Source organism: Fundulus heteroclitus, chromosome 23 (genome assembly GCF_011125445.2).
Source record: "Fundulus heteroclitus isolate FHET01 chromosome 23, MU-UCD_Fhet_4.1, whole genome shotgun sequence".
Lineage (NCBI taxonomy): Eukaryota > Metazoa > Chordata > Actinopteri > Cyprinodontiformes > Fundulidae > Fundulus > Fundulus heteroclitus.
In genome coordinates this window covers 24,225,520-24,253,246 of record NC_046383.1, presented here as the reverse complement: position 1 = coordinate 24,253,246, position 27,727 = coordinate 24,225,520, and the positions used below count along the sequence as shown (strand labels likewise).

The 27,727-nt window shown below is 38.8% G+C and overlaps 1 protein-coding gene and 1 long non-coding RNA gene across 2 annotated transcripts in view; one reads left to right on the top strand and one right to left on the bottom strand.

Moving 5' to 3' along the window:
* The window catches only part of kif3a (kinesin family member 3A), a 33,693-nt gene extending 16,005 nt beyond the window's left edge, over positions 1 to 17,688 (top strand). The window contains exons 9-17 of the mRNA XM_036127038.1: positions 81 to 179; positions 9,152 to 9,308; positions 9,424 to 9,604; positions 10,185 to 10,295; positions 13,011 to 13,136; positions 13,615 to 13,668; positions 13,797 to 13,865; positions 13,970 to 14,100; positions 15,859 to 17,688. Coding sequence (XP_035982931.1) covers positions 81 to 179; positions 9,152 to 9,308; positions 9,424 to 9,604; positions 10,185 to 10,295; positions 13,011 to 13,136; positions 13,615 to 13,668; positions 13,797 to 13,865; positions 13,970 to 14,100; positions 15,859 to 15,907 — 977 coding nt within the window. The 3' untranslated portion in view covers positions 15,908 to 17,688. The remainder of the gene's footprint in view (positions 1 to 80; positions 180 to 9,151; positions 9,309 to 9,423; positions 9,605 to 10,184; positions 10,296 to 13,010; positions 13,137 to 13,614; positions 13,669 to 13,796; positions 13,866 to 13,969; positions 14,101 to 15,858) is intronic.
* LOC110367235 lies at positions 17,417 to 20,089 on the bottom strand. Its single transcript, XR_004927786.1, has 2 exons — positions 18,361 to 20,089; positions 17,417 to 18,113 (listed from the first exon to the last, which is right to left on the bottom strand). It is a non-coding gene; the product is annotated as an uncharacterized LOC110367235 (long non-coding RNA).
* Positions 20,090 to 27,727: the final 7,638 nt, after the last annotated feature.

Genomic DNA, 27,727 nt, shown 5'->3' with positions numbered 1-27,727 from the left:
AAATACGAAACGGCTAACCGATAAAGCTCAGATGTGGGTCAAAGACTGAACGTTTTTCGAAAATGTTTCTGCGACACCAGGTGAGGAGATCTCTGGCTCGGAAGGCAGTGGCTCAGAGGAGATGGATGAAGGGGATGACGATGCCGGGGGCGCAGGAGAAGTCCGGCGTAGAAGAAGGGGTAAGAGTGAATCAACAATGAGCACAGAATTGGTAAAGTTAGATTTCACCCAGTGTTGTGTGACTAAAATCAAATCTGTTGATGCAGCTTCTGTGTGGTTTTAGCATAAGACCCGATAACCATCTACATTACATGCATGCATCTAGCTACATCCCTTAAGAGTGTTTTAATGTTAAAAATGAGTCATTGTTTTGTTTTTCAGATTTGAATCGCGTTTAGGTGGCTTTGAGGCCTGATGCACAGCAACAAGTTTAAAGCAGTAATTAATCCTGTAGTTTGCTCATTTAGGAGTTCCCCTCGTATTAACACGAGCTCCTAAGTGTGAGTGGAAGGTGTGAAAAATAAGCAAGAATTATTGTGTCATAAGGATTCCTGGTAAGCCACACTTCTATTTGTGGTTTATCGTTAATCAAAGAAGCTGTACATTACACGGGAGTAAATAGGAGCTTTGTTCATTAGGATTTCTTCATGGTTTGAGTATTAAACTGTTGTGACCCATTACTTCGCCGACCTTGTTTGATCTGCTGCATCAGCGGTTTGCATGTCTGAACTTACAGCTTTGTCATTTTTCTCTTTTTTTTTTTTCCCCCCCTAAACTTAGAAGTACATCTTCCTACAGTTGTCTGTCACTTTCATGTCTTGTTCCTCTGGGCGTTGGTGCTTCCTTCTACTTCTCTTTCAGACAGTTGTGATATCAGCAGAAGCAATAGTTCAGAATTTACCGGCAGCCCCCCGGTCCCGCCGCACACTGACGTGGACCCTCGGGATAGTGAGTTGGAGTAGCACTCTGCTCACCAACCAGCCTGCCCACAACTTATAGCCCTTTTCACACATGAGCACATGCAAGTTAAGCCTTTAGTATATTAATGAAACCCACTTTGGTCCCTTACTGCTACGACTAGCCCGTTCATATGAAATATTATCATTTGGTGAGTTATTGGTGCCCGTTACATTTTTTTTTTTTTATCTCATGAGACTGTATTCTCAGGTGGATAAAACTAAATATACATTCAGTCTTCAGACTCTTGCATAGTGGCTTTATGCTGTTCTTTTGTGGGTCTTATCTCCAGTTTAGCAACTTTAACCCTTCAGTGCTCTCAGTCAAGGTTATTACACGCATATTTAAAAAAAGGTTTATCTGCATCTCGTTCCAGTTTGCCCGTAAGGTCTTTTTTATTCCTGTTAATAGTCTGAAAATAGCTAAGATGTTTTTGGGTGTTGCGACATCAATGCATCAGGAAACCCCCCCAAGGTTTCCTGATGCCTTGATGTGAAGTTTACAAATTGAGTCAGAGACAGTATTTTTGTTGTTACCATAGATAATAGATACTGTGTGTGAGTAATGGTGCACAATTTTTGTAGTGTGAGTCTTCTTAATAAAACATTTTAGATTGAGGAACTAGTGAAAAGGTTGATTTCAGTCATATTTCATCATTGTGAATTCATTCAGCATATTTTGGCCCAGGAGACATAATTAGCTTCTGGTGCAGACCCAGAAGAGTTTAATCTGACCTAAAAATTAAGAGATCCATAAAAAACACAAGAATGAAACGTAAAATGTTTCACCACAATTTTTTTCAGTTGTTGTTCTATATATATATATATATATATATATATATATATATATATATATATATATATATATATATATATATATATATATTATTTATTTTATTTTTATTTATTTATTTATTTATTTTCCATCTGCTCAATCATGGAAACAAATTATGATGGCAATTAACTCAGTCAAGGTTGAGATCCCGATTACTTAAACAATTGTTTTTTGAGTTGAGGAAAAAACAACGCAGCAGCTGCATTATAAGAACAATGAATGGCTCTGAACATAAAATTCTTTAATCCAAAAAGTTTTCACACAAATAAAGTGACTAGATTTTATGTTTGTTAATGCTGCTGCTATCTGGTAATTTCAGCCCTTTGCAATTTTATACCTTTGCATTTTAGTTGTTTCATGTCAGTATCTTAAGTTTGGCAACAAGGAGCTGTGGTTTGGACACCCTGGGGGGTTTGGTTCATAACCTGTCATCCTCAGCACCAGCAAAGATGAGCTGCTGAAGAGACAACACACAGGGGCCACTGATGAGCCAGCAGTAAAGACAAAGCAGCTGAATGTTTTTTCTTTCTTAGTCCAATAAATCCACTCTGAAGTCAGACATTATAATAATAATAATAATAATAATAATAATAATAATAATAATTGAACTTTATTGATCTCACAATAAAGAAATTCACTTTTGCATCTTAACCCATCCCCTTGGGGAGCAGTGGGCTGCCACTGTGCGGTAACTGGGGAGCATTTGGGGGTTAAGGGTCTTGCTCAGGGACCCAGAGTGCAGGCAGTGGGAGTTGAACGCAGAACCTCTGGGACCCAAGCTCAACACTCTAACCACTAGGCCACCACTCTCCACCCCCCCCCCCCCCCCCACATGTTGATAACTTTGTGCGTGCATGCATTAATTAATGCACGGTCGAATCAGTTTTAGCTCATCCTGTTTTTGGTGACCTTTATTTACCTAGACTAGAGTATATTAATATCTAAGTACTTCAAGTTTAAAACTCAGAACCTGACTCGCCTTGCCGTAGTTGTGGCGAGCCAGCCGACAGTGGAGCAAGCGAGGGGAAAAAAAAAATCAACTGCGATTTGCCGACTCAATATCACGGAGAGGGAAACGCGGGATTCACTGCATACAATGAACGATGTTAAGTTTTGGCTCTAAAGAGGGTGGGGTTGAAAACCTTCACGGACGCTGATGGAACCACTGCTGTGTGCGCGGTAGAGGGCAGCGCTACAAATGGATCTAACCCAAAGAACACGCCACCGGATCAGTGCAGCGCAATGCAAATACTCAATATCCAGAAATTCTGACTCCTTAAAGGTGCAGAGCCACTTTATTTGACTTCTTATTTAATTTATACGTCAGTAGCTCACTCTGGTTGCATTTATGAAAGATTATTGTGTCCTGCTGGCGTATTGGTTGTTATTTTTGTGTTTCATGCTTTGTTTTTGCTAAGTTTCTTAGTAAATAAAGCTTTTCGTGTATATTTTCAATACAACAAATGTACTACACTTCGCGCGAGCAGCAGGGGATAAAACAAGGAAGTGGCTAACGGTTATTAGCATCTCCAAGCGAAACAATGAAGAATGGTCCAAGATCCAGTTGGGGGAAAAAAAAAGCTAAATAAATATGATTTCAAGAGGGAAATGACTGAAATGTCGCTGGGAATACAGTATGAACGTCGGCGTTCACTGAAGCGGACTCTAAACCTCATGATTGACATGAGTAAATTTTCTGATATGCGGCTCTTAAAGTTTCTGTAGATCAGTGTCTTTTATTAATAACAGGCGGTCTTTGATCCCGCCGAGGCATTGCAGAAGGTTATGCTCTCTCTGGCATTATTTACAAGTGATTTATTATTTAAGCAAACCAGCATTATAATAGTTCTGCGATACTGCAAGAAGATGTCGTCACGTTTGTTTACATCTGCTCAATGCGCCCGGTGCTGGATTCTATCTAGCCTCAAAAAGGACCATCAAAACACTATCAGGATGAATGCTTGGTGTATACGGCTTTATTTTATCATGATCAAACGGTTTTGTTTTATTTTTTTTTTCTTATAAGCATATAGCGTGGTTATATACCTTTTTAAGGCAGTTTGGATCAGATCTCTTCTCCGCTTCTGTCTCACACACACACCAGCAATACTTGTCCAGGGCAGACAGACAGAAACTGAAACTGTGCATTATTAGTTCAGCCTGATCTCTGATCCCGATTTATTTGTATTTTTTCCTGGCAGATTATTTTATCCTTTGAAATAATCAATACTTTCTTGCATATACAATAGTATAAACATTATTTGTATTTTTTTTGTTTTGTTTTATTTGTTTTTCATTTATAATGATTTCTTTATGTTTTTAGTTTACCATTTCTCACAAATTTCTTTAGAGTTAATACCACACAGTATTGCTTCACATAAGCAGGGTGAAAAACACTGACCTCTTGAAGGTGGGGTATAAAGCCCCCCAGGAGGCTTTCACCAAGCCTCTGGCCTTACCGGGTCTGTGGAAAACCAGAGATGGGTCAGGGCGAGAAACCACTTGCTGCATTTTTGCTGCTGGTGCAGGATGCTCCACTTCTTCAGCTTCTGGGTCCGACTCAGGGTCAAAGAGGTACTGTTGTACTGTTGTGCATCTGTTTGGTGCCATTTTGACGTGTGTAAAGTGCGAGTGTAAACATTGCGTTGAGGGTGTGGCCAGCTACTGCTTATTTGCATAAAAGTGACAGAGCCCTAAAAGGAGCTCAAAATAGGCGGGACTGGGGAGGTGAAATCTCATTATCTGACTTTTGTGCAAAAACATGTAATGAACATGTTTACTATAACTCTTGAACCTAACCTAAATTTTTAAAGGGAAGCCTAATAGGTCGCCTGTAATGCATTTTTCTTTTGTGGAAATTATCTTGGATTGATCCATTAATTGAAAAATGAATTGATAGAATTGTCTAAACAACTGGTTGGTATTAAAGGCCTTAAACCTACCCCAAATGCAGATAAATAATTCTTGCACTTTTCCTCTGTTTTTAAAAGTCTAGGAACTTATAAAAATCCCATCTCAAAGAGTTGGGCAGCTAAAACGTACTTTTGAGCGTTGAACGTAAAAATTATTTCTGTCCTGTGCGGGTAATTTGTCAGTGAATATTTTAAAAGTTAGAGTGAAGAGCATGTGTAAAAAGGGCTTTGTTTCTTCCTCCTGTCTTTATCACCCCTATGTTCTGACAGCACAAGTTTTTTGTTTGTTTGTTTGTTTTGTTGTTTTTTTGTGTGCATTTTACGACACCTTTTTAAGAGTGTCTCCCAGGTTCCCCGTGTGACGTACTTGTGTCTGATTTCTGTCTGTCCTGTCTGCTCAGCTGTAGTAAATCTTTCTAAGAATGAATACTTTTCAGATGCACTGCCTGGAACTTTTTCACACATTACCTTATTACTTTGACGTCACCAAGACCACAGCATGAACATTTCATATGCAGACTGTCAATCATCATCTCTAACTTCCTTTTTATTGTGTGGATTGTTTCCCCTTAACCTCAAAAACGCAGTTCACCCACATCTTGTTTCACTATGTGAAGTGAAATTCCTGTCCTCGTTGCCTCCTTTCTCTTGACTGGCATTTAGCTGATTGTGCTGAGAGGATCTTCTTTTTTTTTTTTCTCACTCCTTGACCCCTTATTTGTTGTCCGTCCCCATAAACACGACTTTCTAAATGACTTTGTAATACTTTCTTTCTCTCTCTCTCTCTCTGTCCTGTTGCAAATGATGCCTGTTTCACTTGCTTTACACCTCTTGATTCAAGAAGAAAGAGGTTGGTGGGAAAGAAAAACGCCACATGATTACATTATACAAGCATGGACAAAATTGTTAGTTCTAAAGAAAACCCACAATGGTCATGGAAATAACTTGAAACTGATAAAAGTAATTATAAATAAAAATGTCCTGACAATTAACCAGTGAAAACCAACAATTGCTTTTGAATTGTGGTTCAATAGAATAGCAAAAAAAAAGAGAAAAGAAACTAATAAAACAGGCCTGGACAACAATGATAGGACTTGTAACTTAACATTTTTTCGCGCAAGCTTTTAAAGGGAATCCCTGCAATCAAACAATTTCTGCACCTGTCAACAGGGTGTTTTGTCCCACTTCTCGTGAGAAAACTGCTCCAGTTGTCTCGGGTTTGAAGGTTGCCTTCTCCAGACGGCGTGTTTCAGCTCTTTCCAAATTCCAGCTTTGCTTTTTTTTATTATTTGCTTTCAACGTTGCCGTCTCCCATGAAGTACTTTGACTGAAAAAGTGACGGATGGTACGACCGGACACTGGTGTACCTCGGAGGTCACCTTTAATTTCTTTGGAGTTTGTTCTGGGCTCTTTGGTTACCATTCGTATGATCTTTCTCTTCAATTTGTCACATATTTTCCTCCAGGTAGGTGGCTACAGTCCTGTGAACCTTAAACGTCTGAATAATATGTGCAGCTGTCATCACAGGAACATGAAGCTGCTTGGAGATGGTCTTATAGACTATACCTTTAAAGTACTTGTCTATATCTTTCCTTCTAATCTTCTGAGACAATTCTCTCCTTTGCTTTCTGAGATCCATCCTCAGTGCGGTACACACCATGTCACCAAACAGCACAGTGACTACTAGTAACCGTCTAAACACACAGACTGCCTGGTAACAAGCTTGAAGACGTCTGTAGTGCTAATTAGAGGACACGCCTCAGTTTAACGTGTCCCTATGGTCAAGTTATTGTCAAACCTTTCTAGGAGTGACGTCATTTTAGTCCAGGCCTGTTTTATTAAAATGATTCTGTTGAACCACAATTCAGAAGCAATGCCTGGTTTTCATTGGTTAATTGTCATTGAATTTGTATTTATCATTACTTTTGTTAGTTTCTAGTTATTTCAGTGACCGTTGTGGGGATTTCTTTGATTAACTCAGGGGTACCAATAATTTTGTCCGTGAATCATGGTGGTTTCAGCCTTATAGTTGCCCGCTCTGATAGAATGACCATATAGGGGAAGATTGCTTTTCACATTTCTATCTCTGTCCGACTTCTAAGATCAGTTCTCATTTTCATTTTCTTAGTAATCCCTCCTGATTTTGAAACCCTCATTTAATACCAGACTTTGCAAGCATCACCACCACATTATTAACTCAAACTTCTCTGTATTTCATTGAGATTTTAAGTGATAGACCAACATGAAGTAGCGTATAACTGTGAGGTGGAAGGAAAGCAAGTTTTTACACTTAAAATATTAGACTTACGCAATATATCAAATTGCAGTTGTCATTGCAATATCAGCGTGGGCAATATTACAATTGCACACGACTACATGGATGCAATATTCAGCCGAGGCTTTTATTTTAAAGGAGAAGTCCGGTCAGCAAGGGAGAATCAATGGATCATTATCTATACCTAAAACAAATATGTTCACGGTGTTTTAATTAATTTAGCGTTAATCAGTAAAAAAAATTAAATATTAATTTTCGTTGCGATCACTGGGAGCGGCCATTAATGACCAAAAATTGTAACACCTCACTCCTTACGTCTTCTGGCAGTGACGTCACGGTGCGGTAAGCCAAGGGCCATTATCCGCGCTTTACAAGCAAATTCAATAGGAACTATTAAACACACCTGCGATCAACAACAATTATTTGGATTTCGAGAGGACTTCACCATTGAAATTCGCGAGACCTATTGTTAAAGTGACAATGCCCACGTGGATGGCTGTTGGATGTTGCAATACATCGGGTAAAAGTGAAAAAAACATTAGTTATTTCACCTTTCCTTTTCTTTTTGGTCTCCTCGGCTCAAACTGGTATGGCTGTAAATCCAGTAAAGCACATTGAAAATGACTCTTAATTAAAAAAAACTTATCATTTATTGAACAGTATGAAATAATTCTATATTTAAAGTACTTTCAGAAGTTTGAATTCTGAATATGACCAGACTTTTCCTTTAAGTGCAGTACATTCCAATTGTGTTTGCCAATAATATTTTTGGGCTGTTGGACGTTCACTGGCCTCGATGCCACAACGTGTGATGTATGTTTGTCCTGGTCACGATGCTAAAACTCACAAAGCATGGAGGAACAGTGTGACGAAAGAAAGTAGTCTGTAAGACCATCTTTCCAACCATCCGTTGTGTATATCCAGTTGCCCATGCAAGGTTTCTGGGAGCCTGGTGCCCTTCTCCAGATGTCAGTGCCCCACAGGCGGTGCCGGTCCATCACATGCCTGGAATGGATAATTACAAAACGTCATAATCAACGTCGTCATCACAATATGCCGCAACCGGATTGCAATTCTATGTCTTCCTGATATTGTACAGATATTGTGATAGTAAAAAAAAAAATACATCTAGTGCAACCTATTGCCTTCAGAAATCCTCTAATTAGTAAACAGAGTCACACTGTGTGTAATTTCTTCTCATTATAATTGCAGCTGCCTTGTTTAGGCCTCAGAGGTTTGTCGGAGAACCTTAGTGAACAAACAGCATCATCATCAAAGTTGTTCAAAGCAGGTGTAGTTTTACATTCTGCATCTCTGACCTTTATGGGAGATCGATGAGAAGGAAGCTATTGTTGAAAAGCAACAATAAAAATTTCCATTTGCACTGAGCTACTAGCCATGTAGGGGGACATGTGGGAGCGAGGGAAAAAAAAAAAAAAAACTAGTCAGATGAGACCAAGCTTTTGGCCTACTTTCAACATTGTGGTGGCAGCAGCATGGATAGAGCTAAATCCAAAAATAAACAAAGGACAAACATACCACCAGAGCTACAATGGAGTGATTTAGCTCAAATCACGTTCACATGTTAGAGAATGGTGCTGATTTAAATCGAGACCTAAATGCAAAGGATTTCTGGCCACACCTCATAATGAATGTCTTTAAACTTCTAGTTTTAGTGAACTTGAGCTATTTTTGGAGTCCCAAAAGCCTTTCGGTTTTAGTCACAATCAAAGGTTATGTGCAGCACTCTGTTTCAGCAGTGGTTGTTTAAAGGCGCTTTATAAATAAAGTTGGCAATGTATGGAAAGTTGGTTCTTCAAAGTGTTTCCTTAGTAGTGCTGACTAAAACACTGCTCCGATTTTTCTTTGTAAAACCTTTGGAGAGTCATGCATCATTTCCTGCTACCTCACAATTATACACCTTCTATCTATCACATAAAATCCCAATGATAAAACACATTTTGTGGTCATAAAATGACAAAAATCCAGTTTAAAGGGTTTCTCTTAGACACGCAGATTATTACAACAAGAACTTATTGTCTTTCCACTAAAAGACCTGACGGTACGGTGTTTAACTGGAGCTGTGAAACATATTAGATACCGCTAAGGCTTTAAAAAGTTCCTAAAGAAATATATTGTCACTGACAAGACACGTTCTCTCTTCTCCTGTTAGGAAGGAAGAAGGTTTCCCCAGACAAGATGGTGGAGATGCAGGCAAAGATTGACGAGGAAAGAAAGGCCCTGGAGGCCAAGCTGGACATGGAGGAGGAGGAGAGGAACAAGGCAAGAGCAGAGCTGGAGAAGAGGGAGAAAGATCTCCTTAAAGCCCAGTGAGTCATGGGAAAATAATCCACGTCTGACAGCTGGTTAAAATCAGACATGGTCATTGGGATCAAATGAGGACATCCTAAGCGAAGCATTCGTCTTTTCTTTTTTTTTTTTTAGACAAGAGCATCACCTCCTGCTAGAGAAGTTGTCAGCGTTGGAGAAGAAGGTGATTGTCGGTGGAGTGGACCTTCTGGCCAAGGCCGAGGAGCAGGAGAGGCTCCTGGAGGAATCAAACAACGAGCTTGAGGAGCGTCGCAAAAGAGCAGAACGGCTACGTAAGGAGCTGGAGGAGAAAGAGGTACGAAGACGTATGATCTGCAGAGTCCGGCTACCATGTTGTTAGACAACGGCCTGCGTTATATTCAATGTTTTTTTTTTTTTATTCGAAATGATCGCGGCATGCATGAATGATTTGTGGCACACAGCTTCTAGTCTGACAGAGAGATGTGAAAATAACACCTTTGACCGCATAGTCAAGTTCAGTTTTATTTTAAATAAAGGTTGCATGAAGAATGATCAGTGTGATTGTGTATTTTATGGGCAACAGGTAACCCAAAAAAAAACAAAAAACATGCAGCTTTCACCTAAAAACGGCTGCTAGCTGTACAGGATATGAGACCACAATGCTTACGGCAAACTGAAAGAGCTGCATCATTGTGGTTTTAAATAAGGTTACCTCTCAGACTCTCTCCTCCTTAATTTACCCGTTATTCTGTCTTCAGATTATCTTCTTAACCCAATGATGCAGAATTCAACTTTTTTTTGTTGTTGCTGCTATTTCTTTGTTTTTTGTAAATCTTCTTATATTCTACTTTATGTATAATATATTATTCGAAATGTTTGAGTGTATTAAGCCGCCCTTTTCTCCCCGTACACAGCAAGAACGTTTGGATATAGAGGAGAAATACACAAGTCTACAAGAAGAGGCTCAAGGGAAGACCAAAAAGCTGAAGAAGGTTTGGACCATGCTGATGGCTGCCAAATCTGAAGTAAGCTTAATTAAATGTGATGTTGGTTGAAATTTCTCAGGCTGAAATGAGCTTGTCTGTGAGCCACCCGCGATCTGCTGGTGGATATGGTTCAGGTGATTCACCTTAATCCCGGATGCTGCTCTCCCCCGCCTCTCACTTGGCCTCTGACGTAGCAAGATTCCCCCTTACAGATGATATCAGAGCTACTTTGATGTGAGGCGCACTGCTGCTTTGTGCACAAAGCTCCAGCTGATTGAAGGTTCGCTATGAATCCAGCAGCACACAGAGTGGTGCTCCACGGTCCGTCCTCTGGGGTCCGCTATGGAACAGTGTGAGATTAAAAAAATAAATGATAATAATTGTTTGCCCAAATTATCCACTGGCTTCTAATTCTGTCACTTTGTAGTTTAGCTGACCTGAATAGAGTTGAGTAACTTGCCTCTTTGCAGCACCATTAACAGGGAATTTTAACATGGATGTAAAATGTTCTGATACAAACCCACTGAGCTATATAATACACTGGAGTGCGGATTTTGCCGAAAAACTGAAGTCACTGGCCGCCATCTTGCTACTCCCTACTCTCTCAGAATCCCACAGGATTTGGTTGCAACAACCAGCAGTTTTCTGGCTGTGTGAAAACGTTTCACAGGTAATTCTACAGTCAGTGGATGTACTAACACTATCAACTACTACGAAATTAGGTGCTGAAATATTTTACATGTTATTCATATTAAATATACATATATGTATATATAAATATGTGTATATGTATATATGTATACATATATGTAAATATATGTTTTTGTATATTGTTATTTATATATTTATAAATGTTATATATGTATATTTGAATTAATAAAATGCAAAATATTTCAGCACATGACTTTCTCAGTACTTGATAGTTTTAGAACATAACATAAAGTATATGGCATTTGACATTTTAAAAGTTTTAAGCCTCCCCTGAACATGAGAAAATCCTCATTATTCGATGCTGTAGCGCACATATTCCCTAGTTACTGGGGGAAAATAGGGAGTACCAATATGGCGGCTGATAGCTTAAACGCGACTCGTTTCATATTGGATATGTTTTATGTAATTTAGTACTCTAGTTTATCTTTTCTCAGCTTCATAAGAGAACAGCCAGTATGCTTGGTAAAATAAGGCATTTTTTTGAGCTAGTCACTATCATTTTTTTCCCCATACATGGGAGGTATAAGTCAAATACTTTGGGAAGCCAGACCCTCCATCTGTACCGTCTACCTTTAGGGAGGTTTTAGGCAAATTCAACGTTCCTGTATTAAAAACGCTTTTACTGGGATTTACTTAACTTTTCTCTTTGTTTGAGCTTATTTTGTATTTACTTTGAACTTTTTCTTTTCCACGTAAAATTTTCCTAATTCAGTACAAAATATTGTACGTTTGGAGACTGCTTTATAATATAGAAAAATTGCTGAATTTTCCAGGTGTAATTATTAACATGGAGTGCTATGATTTGACTGGGAAAAATTACAACACGAGTCAACAAATCCAGCCATAAGTAATTAGGGAAGAGTGGATTAAAACAAAAAATGTTCACATGGTTAATTTATAGGCCTTTCAGTCGGACATAATAACATAATAACAGCTCAGGTCTGCTACAAATGTCTCACAAAAAAGTTGGAAAGCATTGTGCAGTCTTGGCCCCAGATTGGGCTTGGCATTGATTTTTACAAAACCTTCATTAACTTTGAACATTCTCAACAACAGGAGGGCCACAAAGATTCAATAAACAATAAAACTTTAGCAGATTCATTATATACAGCAGATATTTCTTTAAAACTGAAAAAAAGACAGGTACCTGACTGACCCATCTTCCTGCCAGACCTATTTCCCTTCTTGGTAGTGATCTGAAGGTTTTCACCAAAGTCCTAGCAAACAGACGGAATAAACATTGTAGCAACCCTAAGTTACTAACTTCAGGTAGGGTTAACTTTATTCCTAGGAGATTTTCCTTTTTCAGTGTCTATAGATGACTGAACCTTTTATATAGTAAACAAAATATGTCAAAATCCACAGTACTTGCGCTTAATGGCCAAATTTATGCAGTACAAATTGTGACAGGTTTTTTCCTTTTTTTCTTTTACATATTCCGGAATATACCAATTTTTCTACGTAAAGACTTCTTTATATAGAAGATGTGGCTGAATTACAACAATTCTGCAAAAATGTGTGTGCCAAAATTCCCCCAGAGCGCTGGAAAAGACTCGTCACAAGTTGTCGAAAACGCTTGACTGCAGTTGTTGCTGCTAAGGGTGGCCCAATCAGTTTTTATGTTTAGGAGACGGTCTCTCTTCCTCACAGGGCCATGTAGTTTGTTTGTTTATTCCCTCCCTTAATAATGAAAAACCTCCTTTTAAAAACTTGTCTTTTCTTTGACTAATATTTAAATTTGTTAGATGTTCTGAAACACATAAATGTGACAAAACATGTAAAAAACAAGAAATCAGGACCCTGTATATCTTTGGTGAATTATTATTTATATTATCTATTGCAAATCCCATAATTTAATATAACCCTTTTAATTTTACAAGATTATAAGAATGTTCCTTGGAAGTTTTGCATGTGTTCAGAAATTAAGAAGGATTGTAAAATACAGTAATTAGCAGAGTCTGTCCACAGATCTGGTTTGTTTTTCCTCTGTCAGAGATAATAACATCTAATATAACTCTTGTTATTTTCTGCGGTCCTTTTCAGATGGCAGATCTGCAACAAGAGCACAACAGAGAGATCGAGGGCCTCCTGGAAAACATCCGCCAGCTGAGTCGAGAGCTGAGGCTCCAGATGCTCATCATAGATAACTTTATTCCCCAGGAGTACCAGGTCTGGGTTTTCTGTGGATATCGTAAAAATGTTTTTTTTACTCCGGTCCTTTTAACTTTCAATATTTTGCACACCACAAAATTAAAATGTAAATCAGAGTCTGCCATTTTAGGTATGATATAAGGAGTTATAAAGTGCCTCTTTCAGCCAGAGAAAAAGTAAACAAAAGAGGAATCTTATTGTTTATGTATCAGATTGAACAGAGAATAAAGTGATATGGGCCTGAACTGCCATGACTCATGAGTGCAGCTCCAAATGAAAGCACGTTTTGCCCTAGAACGTGTCCGTTGCTTCTGGGTAATTCGCCTCATCTACACATTTAAATGTGATCAGAGCGTGAACGCCCCTGCACAATGCAGCTAGGGGACTCTCCTCGTGCACATTGGGTTAGAACCAAAGCAGCTTTTACGTTTGTTAAAATGGTTAAGAAAATAAAAACATCAGAAAGCGTCTTTTTACAAGCTTCTTTTCTCTGCAGGAGATGATAGAAAATTACGTCCACTGGAATGAAGACATAGGAGAGTGGCAGCTGGTGAGTTTATCTTGCACGGTGGTGACGTTGGGTTCATACGAGTTCACCGAAGGTTCAGCCGCGTGTTAAAGATGTGATTAAGCTTATGTGCTAGTTTCTAAATGTTTCTTTTTTTTTTTTCTTTTCAGAAATGTGTCGCTTACACTGGAAACAATATGAGAAAACAAACCCCGGCTCCAGACAAAAAAGAAAAAGATGTGAGTTTCAGACGTTTGTTACCAATTGACTAATCTCATGGATGATTATTTGTCATGAATGTGCATTATCGACCCCTTTATTGTTTTATCTCCACCACTTTTAGCCGTTTGAAGTGGATCTGTCCCACGTATATCTAGCTTATACGGAGGAGAGCATGCGGCAGTCCCTGATGAAACTAGAGAGGCCCAAAACCTCCAAAAGCAGTAAAAGTGGCCGGCCGAAGACGGGCCGAAGGTACATTTCCTCCCGGACAGTTCACACGTTCCGTTTGCTACTGCTGATCACTGTGCTCTCTGTATACTGTAATGTCTATAGTCGCTTTGCTGGAAAATACATTTGGCTCTTTAGGTGTAATTATTGACAAAAACAAAAAACACACCACCTTGCACCCTGCAAATACCACAAAGCGATTAATTAAGTGTGTTTAAACTAAAAGCACAAACATAAAAACATAAAAATGAATCCCTTCTGGCACTTTTTAGTTTTTTTTTTTTTTTTTTGCGGAAATGAAAAAAAAAAAGGATTTCCTAAACGATTTTTTTTTTTTTTTTTTTTGCCATTTCTTATCAAATCCGAAAAAAGAAATTTCCTGACATGATTGGAGTTACAACTCGGCATCTGTTATCTCGTCGGAGCATCTTGTCCAATTTTATTCTTATTTAATTATCCTGAAAAGCTGAACGTATTTGTATCGATCCGTTCACCTGATGCTGGGACCTAACCAATTTAACGCTAAGCCTTTTCTAAACGTCAGCACTCTGACAACTTCATACCCTATTCAATGAAATCTTCGATGTCTACATAGGGAAACATGTGGCGTTATCAACTTAAACCAGTCGGTGTTAATGTAGCAGTTTTTGATTGACTGATAAACGGAGTAACTGATTTAATTTTTGTTTCTTGAAAGTGATGCGACGTGTCGGGTCTGATAAAAGATAACGGCCAGCATGTGTTGCATCAGGTCTTAGCGGAGCTGCCAGAAATGTATTATAACGGTCTCATTGGAAACTTTGTGTCTGTCAGTCGTAACTGCCCGTAGTTTCCAGGTGTGTTTTATTTCCAACTAATTTTTTTTCCTCGCTGTTGAATAAAACTGCACAATAATGCCCCGTGTAAGCAAAGGATGGTTACTTTTACTGGCCAATACAGTGCCTTGCAAAAGCAAGAACCCACCCCCCAGCATTTTTCATGTTTTGTTTCCTCACAACCTGCTGTCCAAAATTTTAATTTGAGAGTTCAGTTTCCATCTGCAACCCATAAGCATTTTTTTATTGTGAAGCAAACAATAAATGGGACAAAACAACATAAAAGTTCTACATGCGTAACTGTTCGCCCCTCCTAAAGTCAGTGCTTTGTAGAGCCACCTTTCCCAGCCTCTTGCCAATTTTACCCATTGCTCAAAGCTAAGCTGCTCCAGCTGCTTAGTTTTGCTTAGTCTGGGCTTTGACTAGGCCATCCCAACACATTTAAACGTTTCCCCTTAAACCACTCGCATTGCTTTAGCAGTAAGCTCCGGGTCATTGTCCAAGCTGGGAGGTGGACTTCATTTCACTAACCCTGACTTTTGAAGCTATTTTTTTTTTTTTTTTTTTTGCACCAGAACATTTTAGGGGCTTTATAGCAAAGAGCATGTGCAAATATACATATATGCACATGCTAAGTTTCAGTTCTTCTTCTTTCTTTTTTCATTATTATTATTATTTTCCACATTTCACTTCAATATAGATGATTTTGTGCTGAACCATCCCATAACATAGAAATAAAAAACATTTATATTTAAGGCTGTATAACAAAATAGGTATAAAGCCAAGGGGGGGTGAGTACTTTTGCAAGACACTGCATTTTGCAGGAGTTTATCATTACCCTTTTTATGTTCTTGGTTTCAGAAGCCCGATTACTGATATGATGATGGGATGCTTTTCTCAGAACTCAGGAAATTTAAAGCTATGAAAAGATTTTGATAACCCTAATCATGCACCAATCTCCCAACAGGAAAAGATCTGCGAAACCAGACGCGGTGATCGATTCCCTGCTGCAGTGAAGATGTGGAGCTCGGCATTGCTCCACCGCTTTTCCTTCACTTCAACTTTGATGTAACATAAAATACGTATTTAGTCTTGCTTATGGTTGAGCAGTAATAGATTGTGAGCGTGCACTGTATAGACGGTAAGGTTTTAAATGTGATCAAGCGGCACCTTTATTAGGAAAACAACCACTTGGAAGTAGGGGCGTAATTTATCTGCCGTGGAGCCAGGATATTCAGTTTGCAAAACTTCATAATAAGACAATCTGCATGAAGCAGTGCCTTGCAACCATTTCGCCCTGCTTTAACTTTTTTTTTTTTTTTTTTAAACATTTTGTCACATTGCAACCACAAACTTCAATGTATGTGTTTGGACTTTGTGTGACAGCCCGAATGAGACTGCAGCAGTAAGTCTTTTGGGTTATATCTCTACTGGCCTTGCATTAACACACACCATGCAACAATGTGGACGGTAACTTCAAATTTTTGGTTAGTTTTTCACATAAAATAGCGATTTCCATGTAGGCCAGAGAGCTCTCTCCCTCCAGCACGTGTCTGCTGGCTCCCCTGCATGTTTTTTTTTTTTTTTGGATTTCTTCTTGCAGCTCTCCCAAGTGACTAGCAGTTGTCCTGTTGATGGTTTCTCCCACCCGAGCCGTGGATCTCTGTAGCTCCTGCAGCGTAACCTTGGGACAGCTTCTGTGATGGCTCCTCTTTCAGCGTGGTCTAGGTCAGTTTAGGTGGAAAACCATGTGTTGTCAGGTTTGCAGTTGTGGCATGCTCTTTGTGTTTTCAGGCTATGGATTTGATGATGTTCTGTAAAAGGTTTAAAGGTTGGAATGTTGTTGTTTTTTTAATCCCACATCCTCCTTTAATATTTTCACAACTCTGACCTGCCTGCTGTGTTCCTTGACCTCCACCGTGCTGTTTGCTCTCTAAAAAACCTGAGGCCTTCGCACAGCAGCTGGATTTATACTGAGAGCAAACACAGGCGGGTGTTTTTTTTTTGTTTTGTTTTTGTTTTTTATACCAAGGCGACTCCTAAAAGTTATGGCACTGGATATGATCTTGGAGTATCGGAATAAAATGGGCTGCATAGAAATGCACACCACGCTTTTGTGATGTTTTTGTAGCAAAGGGGGGAAAAAAACGTTGATCATTTTCCTTCCGCTTTACAATTGTTCACTACTTTTGTGTTTTTCTGTCACAAAAATAAAACACATTGAAGATTTTGGTTGCATTGGGACAAAATGAGAAACGGTACAAGGGGAATGAAGATTTGTACAAGTCTGATCAAAATGAAATTACAGTGCTGGTCTCCAAACTGCAACGTCTTCAAGTTGGCTAAAAAAAAAAAGTATCTCGTTAACGCGTTTATCCCTCGGATATTAAACCTTCGACTGTTTTAATCATAAACCAGCCGATTTATATACACTGAATAACTGAAGACACTGTCTTTGGATTCCAGTTAAAACCTAAATTATTCTACCAAGTTCAGCTGAAGTGCTTAAAAGCTTTCTAAACTGCTTTTTTAAAGTCTGAAGTATTAAGAGCATGCATGCTGTTTAGCTCTTATGTCGCCACCATCTAACCCCCCCTCCAGTCAACTTTTTAATTTCCACACTTGTTGTTGCATATAGATAGATGTATGTTTCATGCACTCGTAGAACACTTTTTTAAAAAAAACATTATGTTCTATAATGGATGTAAAATTGATTTTCCTTTGTTATCGTAGCATATGTTGAGTGTTTACACCCACAAACATCTGTATTTTATTTAATAAATTATTATTCATGACAGTCTGAGCTCAGATTCCTGTTGTTTAGTGATACCACAAAGCTGTGTGATGGAAGGCCACACAGCTTCCTTGTGAAAACGGATACATTAACACAAACGATGCCCTTTAACTTAAAGATCCCGGTCCGAGCTCATCTAAAAATAAGAAACAAAAAGACTTGGCATAATACCTTCACCGTCACATGTTAATTTATTTTCGTATAAAAAACAAAACAGAACAACTAATACAAATGTGGAATAAATAGGAAAGATGCATAAATTAATATAGCATAATAATAAATAACTTTAAGACAGGTTGATAATATGCCATGGGGTCTCCTCATCCTGTGCTGTTGCAGGCATGCCTCGCACATGTCTTCAAATCGCTAAGAAATTTCCCTAGTTGACATTTTACGTTCTCGTTCAGTGTGCAGTTGGTATCGTTTGTCTGAAACAAAAAAGGATTTTGACAACAAATTAAAAACAATTTCATCTCCTCCAAAACAAACTAGGAAAAAAAAACATTAATGAGGAAAATGTATTCAGCTCAGATTTAATAGTAACAACAATAACACTATTTTAGGGTAAATATTCAATAACTAATTCAGCAGATGTGTTTCATGTTAATTAAATTCACTTCAAAATCAACATTATTTAATATATTTGGTTGAAGGTGTATACAAATCCTTCCGTACCATGTTGTTGTATTGTACCAAGAGCCTCTCTAGTTTCTTGTCTCCTTGAAACTTTGATTTGTTGTGGTGTACATTTCCCACAGAAAGGTGATGGTCAAGGTACTTAAGACCCTCCTCCGCCAAACAGAAGACGTTCTTCTACGAGGTATAAGAAAACAATATTAAAAGAAGCCAACATCTGGGAAGTCGGACTTAGAGAATCAACTGTGGTCTTTAACTTCTAGCTCACTCAAAACAAAAGCAAAGCAGTGGAGGATTTTCTGGGAAACTAAGGTAACGCATTAAAATGTTAAACGATTAAAACAACAGATTCCAGCGTGCCATTATTAGCTAAGTAGAAAACTCAACTTTGCATCAGGTCTGAATGACTTGAAAGATGTCAAAGATCACCATGAAAGCGAGACAATAAACCAAGATATGTAATATTTACAACACACCTTACATGGTCCATTTTTTATTTCTGGCAACCACTCATTCAGAATTTCTTCGTCCTATAAATTAAAGAAACACGTGTATTTATTCTTGAGCAGACCAGGAAATGGAAAAGTAAGGCCTTTGAATTTATGTGATTTGCAGTTTTCTTACCTGCTCCTTTGTCAGAAGATGCTCAGCCTCATGCTCAATATGCTTCAGCAGATCGCGTCGTTTTTCTTTACAATGTTGCACTGATGCTGAGTACACCACGGCGACTATTGCCGCGGCCACAATTGTAGAATACCTAATCGTATAGGTCCTCATGTCTTTTGTCTGCGCAGAAGCCGTTGAGGTAACTCTTTCAGGTTCAGCCGAAGGGTTCAGTTCTCCTGCATGGTGTCGCTTATATCGGCGTCACATTGACACTGTGGTCACAGACACGTCATTGAGAGGAAAACACCAAATTGGGACAGGATGATGTTCAAGTCTTATCTTATCTTTTTTTACTTTCCACTATAGACTTTTTAGTTACTGAGAAATTTACTCCTCCAGGAACCACAGGTCATCGCCTTCATTTAGATCTGTAGCTTTAGAGCTCACTGTTGGTATGGGAAGTGAAATGAATAGTTTTTAACATTGTGGTCTATGAAGGCAGGGACACGTACGATGAGACAATCCAGCTGATCGAGTGACAAATATGCTGCGAGCAACTTTACTAAAGTGGTGAGATATTGTTAGCTGTAAGTTTATAGCTTAAGTAACATTTGCTTTTCCTGTGTGACATGGCAAAATGACTGTGATGTGTAGGCACATGGGAAATAATTTGAGACAGGCTTTTAACTTTAACCCACGCATTAGAAAAGGGGAAAATGTGACTGCCAGAATCAGTTTATGCATTCCTCTGGACCTCAGGACAGCTTCTTGTTCTTAGAGTGCAGAAAAATGGTGCATTGCACAAAATATCACTAGGTGAAAACCACGAAACAAATAATTATGAGTATTGCACAACTAAGATTATTACCCAGTGGAAACTGCTACACTGCAAAGCAGCGAACCAGCCTGACTGGAGCTTGCGACTACAAAAGCTGAAACTGCCTGAACTCATATCTCTGCAAGATCTAGCATCTACTTCACCACACATCGGCACTTCTGATCGAGCATGTGCGCTTTTGCACCACCGAGTGACAACGGTTTGAGCTCCATCTGGAGGATTCAAAGTAATCAGCACCAGCTATATTTTACTTAAAACTGTGAAGCAGGGCAGGTAAAAAGGCTCTGATTACTGTTTGTTTAGAGCCTGTGGAAAATATTTATTTCCTTTACACATGTCTTCTGTTCTTTGCTTCTTTCTTTGTCATACATAATTGTTTGGATCAAACAATCTATCATCTCACACAAGGATAACCTGAGTGAATACAAAAAGCTTTGAAAGTGTTGTAACCCTATAAATCCACACGTATCATTTTTGAAACAAATATTTCTAAGGCCTCTACCTCTTCAACAAAGTCAGTATTTTTCGAAACATACAATTTACATACAAATTAATAGATTTTATCTAAAAATGCATAAAACATGAGGAAAATGTGTTTTTTTTTTGGTCTAACGTATCAATTATGATACAGAGATTTTATTTCTGAGATGAAAGCACTGCGTGTGATGTTATTGATAAGTGACGGGAATATCCCGGACGACACCCAAGCTCTTCACCTGAGGGAGGGGAAGATGGAAGAGTTACAATGTTGGTGGAAAATTGTCTTTTTAAGTGTTGATTTGGTTTCTATTAGGAGGACTTCAGTTTTATTGCTTTTAGAACAAGTAAGAAGAAGAAGTTTGAAGAGAACCAAGATGTGATTTCCTGAAGACAATCGGAAAGGGAGGAGGATGGTTTGGATGAGATATAGAGTTGGGTGTCATCAACGTAACAATGGAAGTGTTGTGTTTTCTGAAGATGTGACCAAAGGGAAGGAGGTGATGAGTGTGGCTTGGAGTCCATTGTCATCTACCAGTAGGAGATTGTATTTTGTATATGCCAATGAAATGTGTCATCCACATTTTACCAGTCCCTTAAGGAGCAGTGGGGTGCCACTGTGTGACGCCTGGGGAGTATTCTGGGACTAAACTTCTTGCTCAGGGACCCAGAGAGGCGGTCTGTAGGATTCAAACCAGATAACTTCCAGCCTTCCCAGGATGCAAGCACCTTGCTCTGACCACAAGGCCCACCCTCCCCCGTATAAAGCACAGCAGACGCACTTGCCTCAGTTAAGGTCAGTGTTCACAATTTCACATCAAGAAACAGGGTCTTACCGAAAATCACGTCCAGGAAAGGCCAGAAGTACTGTTGACAAAAAAAAAAAAACGTTCCCAAAAATACTCCTTTTGGGAATATAGGGTCTTGACTGAAAAGACAAAAGTGGAACTTCTGTGACATCTGGATTAAACTCCTTCATTTCAGAAAAGGAACCTCATAATCACAGTCAGAGATGATGGTGGCAGTGTGAGAGTCTTGAGCTGCTTGCTTCTTCGGCATGTGGACGACTTTCTGCAATTGATGGAGTCACGACTTATCCTCTCTAGCAGAAAATCCTGAAGGAGGATGTTCAGCTGAAGCACACGTGGTGTACTCAGCAGGGCAATGATCCCAATTATATCAGCATGACCACTTGCAAATAGTTATTAAAAAAAAGTAGCTTAGCCAAGATCTGGACCTTAAACAGCCTGATACATGGAAAACCTCCAATGTGTCTGCACACACTTTTTGTTGCAATCAACAATGGTGTGGCATAATTCTAGCTTCAAATGTTCTTCATTTCAGAAATTCTCTTCCTATGGTTGTGTTATACTTGATTAATTGTGCACAGATTCATTTGGTTTTCCAGTCCTATAATCTGATTTTGACAGTTGGACACCTTAGACACACTGTCCGTTTTTTCTACTGGTTATGTGGTTCTCTGCTCGGGGGTGCTATTCCATCAGGGAGCAGCAGGTACAAGAAAAAGGTTGTCAGCTCTGCACTCAACAGCTTCTCCATTGCTACCTTGACTTTCCTCTAGATGTGGGTATTCCCTTGCATTGGTATAGTATAGGCAGTGCATAATTCAGGCTGTACACCATCCATCCATTTTCTAACACACTTATCCCTATGGGGGTCGCAAAGGGTGCTGCTGCTATCTCCAGCTGCTATCTCCAGCTGTCAATGGGCGAGAGGCAGGTCGTCAGTCTGTTGCAGGGCAACACAGAGACAAACAGGACAAACAAGCATTCTCTTACACACTCACACCTAAGGAGAGGCCAATTAACAGTCATGTTTTTGGACTGTGGGAGGAAGCCAGAGTACCCAGAGAGAACCCACGCAGAGATGCAAACTGCATGCAGAAAGACCCAGAGCAAGGGTAGGACTAGAACCCTGTTTCAAGGCAACAGTGCTACCTACCCACTGCGCCATTGACAAAAGTTGGTATTTTTGATGTATAGATTCCCATTCAGATGGATGTAAGAATGACATATATATTACACAGTGACAGTGATTGTTGGCTTTTTACCTATTTTGATACATTTCATCCTGTAATTTAAATGTTTTGTTCTTTTCACATTGCACTTTATGTGATTGTTCTGCACTAAATAGTCTAAGTTAGGGAAGTGAAATGAGAATATATAATATCTATAATTTTCATTTGTTTAAGAGACTCAAGGTCCACATAGACATAATAAAAAATTAACACAACAAATGACAAGATAACAAAGATCATAAAAGACTTGCAGTCGTTTTTGTGTTTCCACGACTATAGATAGATAGATATACATAAAAGAGAAAAACGAAAACTGTTATGTATACATGGGCTAAGAAGCCCCTGAAAACGTTTTGGTGCTACCAACTTCCTTGAAAAGTCCAATAATCAATCAAACTAAATCCACCTGATCTGTGCAAGCTAAGTGTCCCATAATCTGTCAGTATAAAGACACCTTTTTCTTAAAAGTTCCCAGAGGCTGTAGCACCAATAGGCAAGAAGCATCACACCATAAAGACCAAAGAGTTTTCTAAACAAGTCAGGAACTAAGTTGTTGAGAAGTACAAGTCAGGGTGGGGTATAAAACAAATCCAAACCTTTGATGTTTCCCCAGGGCTCCATTAAATCTGTTAGCTTTAAATAGAAAGCCACTGGTACCACAACAAACCTGCTGAGAGAGGATCTCCCACCAGAACTGACAGAACAGGCCAGGAGGGCATTAATCAGAGAGGCAGCACAGAGACCAAAGGTCACCCTGAAGAAGCTGCAGAGCTACACAGCAGAGACTGGAGGATCTGTACATAGGATCACAATAAGCTGTGCACTCCATAAGAGCTGAGCTTTATAGAAGAGTGGCTAGGGGAAAAATTCTGGTCTGGTCAGTCTGCCTGTGATTTGAGACTAGGACGGAGGTTCACCTGCCAGCAGGACAATGACCCAAAGCATCCTGCTAAAGCAACATTCGAGGGTTTTTAAAGGGAAACATTTAAATTTGTTGGTATGGCCTAATCAAAGTCCAGACTTTAAGCCAATTATGAATCTGTGGTTAGACTTGAAGATCGCTGTTCAGAAACAAAAACCATCCAACACGAACGAGCTGAAGCAGTTTATTATCGAGGAATGGGCAAAAATCCCAATGGCCAGATGTGGCGAGCTCACAGAGACTGATCTAAAGCCACTTGCAGCTGGAATTGCTGCTAAAGGTGGCTCTACAAAGTATTGTCTTTGTGTTGACTACTTTTGCAAGACACTACATAGTTCAGCTTGTATGCTTAGGTTTGACTATGGCGCGGTTATAGAGATGTCACATAAAATCAAACACCCAGCTGGTTTTAACAATACATTGAAGTTGTTTGTTGTGTCATCTGGGGAAAATAAATGTTCAGAAGCATGACTAAAAGCCTCAAATAAACATATTTTTACCCATGATGAGTGTTTTTTATCACAGGGAATCATCAAGTCATCTAACTGGACCCTGTTAGCGTTTGTTCAGGCCCCCTTAAAAGCCAGGCCTTCCCAGGCTGAGGAGCAACGATGTATAAAACCTTTTAAAAGTGTTTATTTTAAGCTCTTAGCTTTATTCCTGTATGTCATTTGATGTTTTCCATAGTGTTTTATTTCTGGCTCTAATTTTATTCTCATTGCATTTAATTTATTTTCTTGTCAGGAACTTTGTGGTTTTACCTGTGAGAGCTGCTGTGCAGACGAACTTTACCCGCAACTCTCCCAGATGGTTAGAAAATGTTTGCTCTCAGAGCGTTTTACTGATCAGAGGGGTATAATACGACAGCCTGTTGTACCCTATAATCCAATCACACTCCTTTCTACACATGGTTTCAGGTTACAATAAAAGCGTTACCGTCACGAAAATGACATCTGCCCGAGAACGTATGCAAAATGTAAATACGTAGAATACAACAAACATTTTCCAAGGTATCCACAGTCATATTCAATAAATTAGACGATGCATTTTCAGGAGGCTTGGTTGTCAGATTAAAGTACAATTTTGAAAGAAGCAACCTCTAAGCCAGTATTAAACATACTTTTTACTAAGCCCCCATTTCTGCGAGAAAAATTTATATTTTTTTTATTGGTCTGATGCAATATTTCAGCTATTTCTTATTCAGTTACATTTACTTTTGCTGAGTTCACACCTCAGATCAGATAAAGTAAATCTGATTAACCAGAAAATGCAGAGTTGCCGTTTATAGGAGGGCCTTACTGATGTTTTTCTCGTTGACATCCTTTAGTTATTATTAAAGTATGTCTGATTCTGATTCTGATTCTGATATTCCAAAATAGCGTTTTTATTTGCTGGAGTTGGGAAAACAATCATAATTAATTTTAAAACATCATCAGTCTGTGTTAGTCTATGGAATGTGTTTACCTCAGTGAATTGGATGTCAAAATTTCAGATGTCAAAATTTCAGATGTCTGAAAATCCTTCCTTCTTGTATGTTGACATCATTTTTCCTTTTTGTACATGTAATTGTTACACTTCGTATTTTTTTTTTTATTTTGACAATTAAAAAAAAAAATCCATTGGGTTCCTAGCACATACAGTACATATTGTAGATATGTCTATTGATATTGTCACTACACACCCTTTCAATTACTGGCTTCTGGGGGGCCGGTCTTTGGCTCCTCACAACCACTATTGAAAATTTTTCTTATGGATAAACCTTACATACACAAGGGTACTCTCACAAACACCTACAGGTGTTTGGATTCAGGTGCTTATTCACTTCTATACAGAAAAACCCCTATCAATAGCTTTAGCTGTCACTGTATACATCTCGCATTGAATAATACTGTGTATTTTTTGTTGTTGTTGTTGCTTGTACCTTTAATACTTTATCAGGTTGTTTTGCTGTTCTTTTTATATCTCTTTGCAGGTGTAGAAGCAGTCTAAGAAGATGTTATCTTGTTCTCTCCTTTTCCTCTCCTTTATTTTTTCACCTTTTCTCCCTTTGAGAGTGTCGTCTCATGTTTTCCTCTTCTTTTTTTCCTTCTACTTTCCCGCTTTTGTGTCCATTGAACACCAAATAGGCCCAGAATAAATCTAATAAAGCTAAATCTAATAGAGCAGTAATGCTCCACTTGTGAAAGTAAAATCTCTTGGGCTCTCGTTGTCAATAAGACATCAATTCTTAATGCTACACTGCCAGACAGGACACGTGGAATAAAATAAAAATAAAATGAGAAGTGTAGCGTTTTAAAACACACATGTAGATGCCAACAGTGTTTAATGTATGAGGAATGTACTTGAACTGGTATCCTCATCATCTATGCAACAAAAAACAAAAGCAAATTAAAACGCTTGTGTACAAATTAGGATCCCCTATACTTACAATGTGTGCTTTTGTTCGTTAATGAAGCCTGTGGTGGACTTTTTCCTCCATACATACCGTTTTTACAGCTTTCAGGAGCTCATTTTATTGCATGAATGACATATTTGGTTTAATCCACTGTGCAGCATGTTGGTAAAGCTTTCATTAGATACAATCATTAAGTTTGCTTGGCTTGATTAAGTCAGATAACGTCTTCTACAATGTAGAACAACATACTTTTTTCTCCCTGAACCTTTAAATGGCATTAAAATTTAAAAAAAAATCTGAAATATGAAATGTTCCATCTAGGTTGTACTGCTCCAAAGACTTGTGAAGTAGTGATCTTTACCCAGACAACTAAGCCAACAGATGCCAGCCCTGGGAGTTTTACAGTTGTGCTGGAATTCCCCTCCGCCTGTGATACACAGTTAGGCTACATCTAAAAAAAGACTTAATACTGTGCTAAAGTTCAATATCTTTTGTCGTTGATCTCAGAAAGGGATAAGTAAATATTATTCAGATTCATTCCTTTCAGAGCTGAAACATTTCAGGCTGCTATTTCTTGTAATTGTAATAATTATGGCTTCTAGTTGATAAAGAGTCTAAATTTAGTGTCTTAGAAATTTTGAATATTACACAAGATACAAAAAGGATATTTTAAACAGCAATGTCAGGCTTCTGAAAACTACATTTATTTATATGCGCTCAATACTTGGTATTTGCTCTTTTTACATCAATGTGGCATGACATAGAGGCAAACCTGTGGTTCTGCTGAGGTGTTCAGGAATCCCAGGTTGCATTGATAGCGGCCTTCAGGTCATCTGGATTCTCTCATCTTCCTCTGGATGATACTCCATAGAGAGGTCCAGGTCAGCTTGCTGCCCAGTCAAGCACAATAACACCCTGGTCATTGGACCAGCTTCTGGCTGGCAGTGGCCGGTATCAAGTCCCGCTAAATAGGAACTCGCCATCTCCAAAAAGCTCATCAAGAGAAGGAAGCGTAAAGTGCTCCCTGGTAGATAACTGTGGCCTTCAGTCAACACATGACATGACACCACAAACCATCACTGGAAGTGATGTGGAGTCTGTGCTTCTCCGCTCTTCCTCCCGACTCTGGGATCTTGACCTCCACATAAGATAAGATAAGATAAGATAAGATTGGCTTTATTGATCTCACATTGGAGAAATTCACTTGATGAAATACAAACTTTACTTTCATCTGAAATATGAAATTAGGACCATTGAGAAACAGTCCAGTTTGTTTTTACCTGACCCAATAATGATGTTTTCCTTCCACTCAACCTTCCATAAATACTCATGGTTAGAGCACTCTGTGAACAACCAGCTCCTTTAGCAATCAACCTTCGTGGCTTAGTTTCCTTGTGGAAGGTGTTCTAGACATCTTCCCCAGTATTGTATAGACTTTAAAACTGACTTTGCGTTCTATTTATATATTTAGAATGTGTTTTTGAAATTGGTGTATTGTAATTTTCTGAGACACTGACTTTTGGGTTTTCGTTTTCTGTAAGCCACAAATCACCAAAATCAGAAGAAATAAGAGTTTGAAATATTTGAGTTCCATTTTCTGCAAAGAATGAATAAACATAATAAGCTTTTTCAATATATCCATAGCGGTCAATAGGATTGACTTGATTCTCAGGTATCTCAGGTATTGTTCTGGAAGAATGGGTCAGATCCAGTTAGCCTGTCATGTGTGGTCCCTCGGGGTTCTGTTCTGGGCCCTTTAGGAGGGTTTAATGCTAATTGTTGGGACATTTATTACATTTATACAGAGGACATCCAAAAATTTCAAAAATACATGTTTGACAAATTGTCAACCTCATTTGTATATCTGTCAGGAGAAAGAAAAACATGTGTTTGAAGAGAAACTGATAGTTTTCAGGCATAAAAAAAAATGTTTAGACAAAAATGATCGGGTCTTCAGAGGTTAAAGACTTCCAAAGGATTCAATTAACTTCTAACAAGACAGGACAGTTTCTCAGATCTAGCAACAAACTGTCCTTTTAGGCTCATCTTTCCAGTCCAGTTTGGGAAAATCAGGTGTTGTTTTGGGCCATTCAGTATCGTTACACAATCATCCCAAACTGCTGGTCTAAA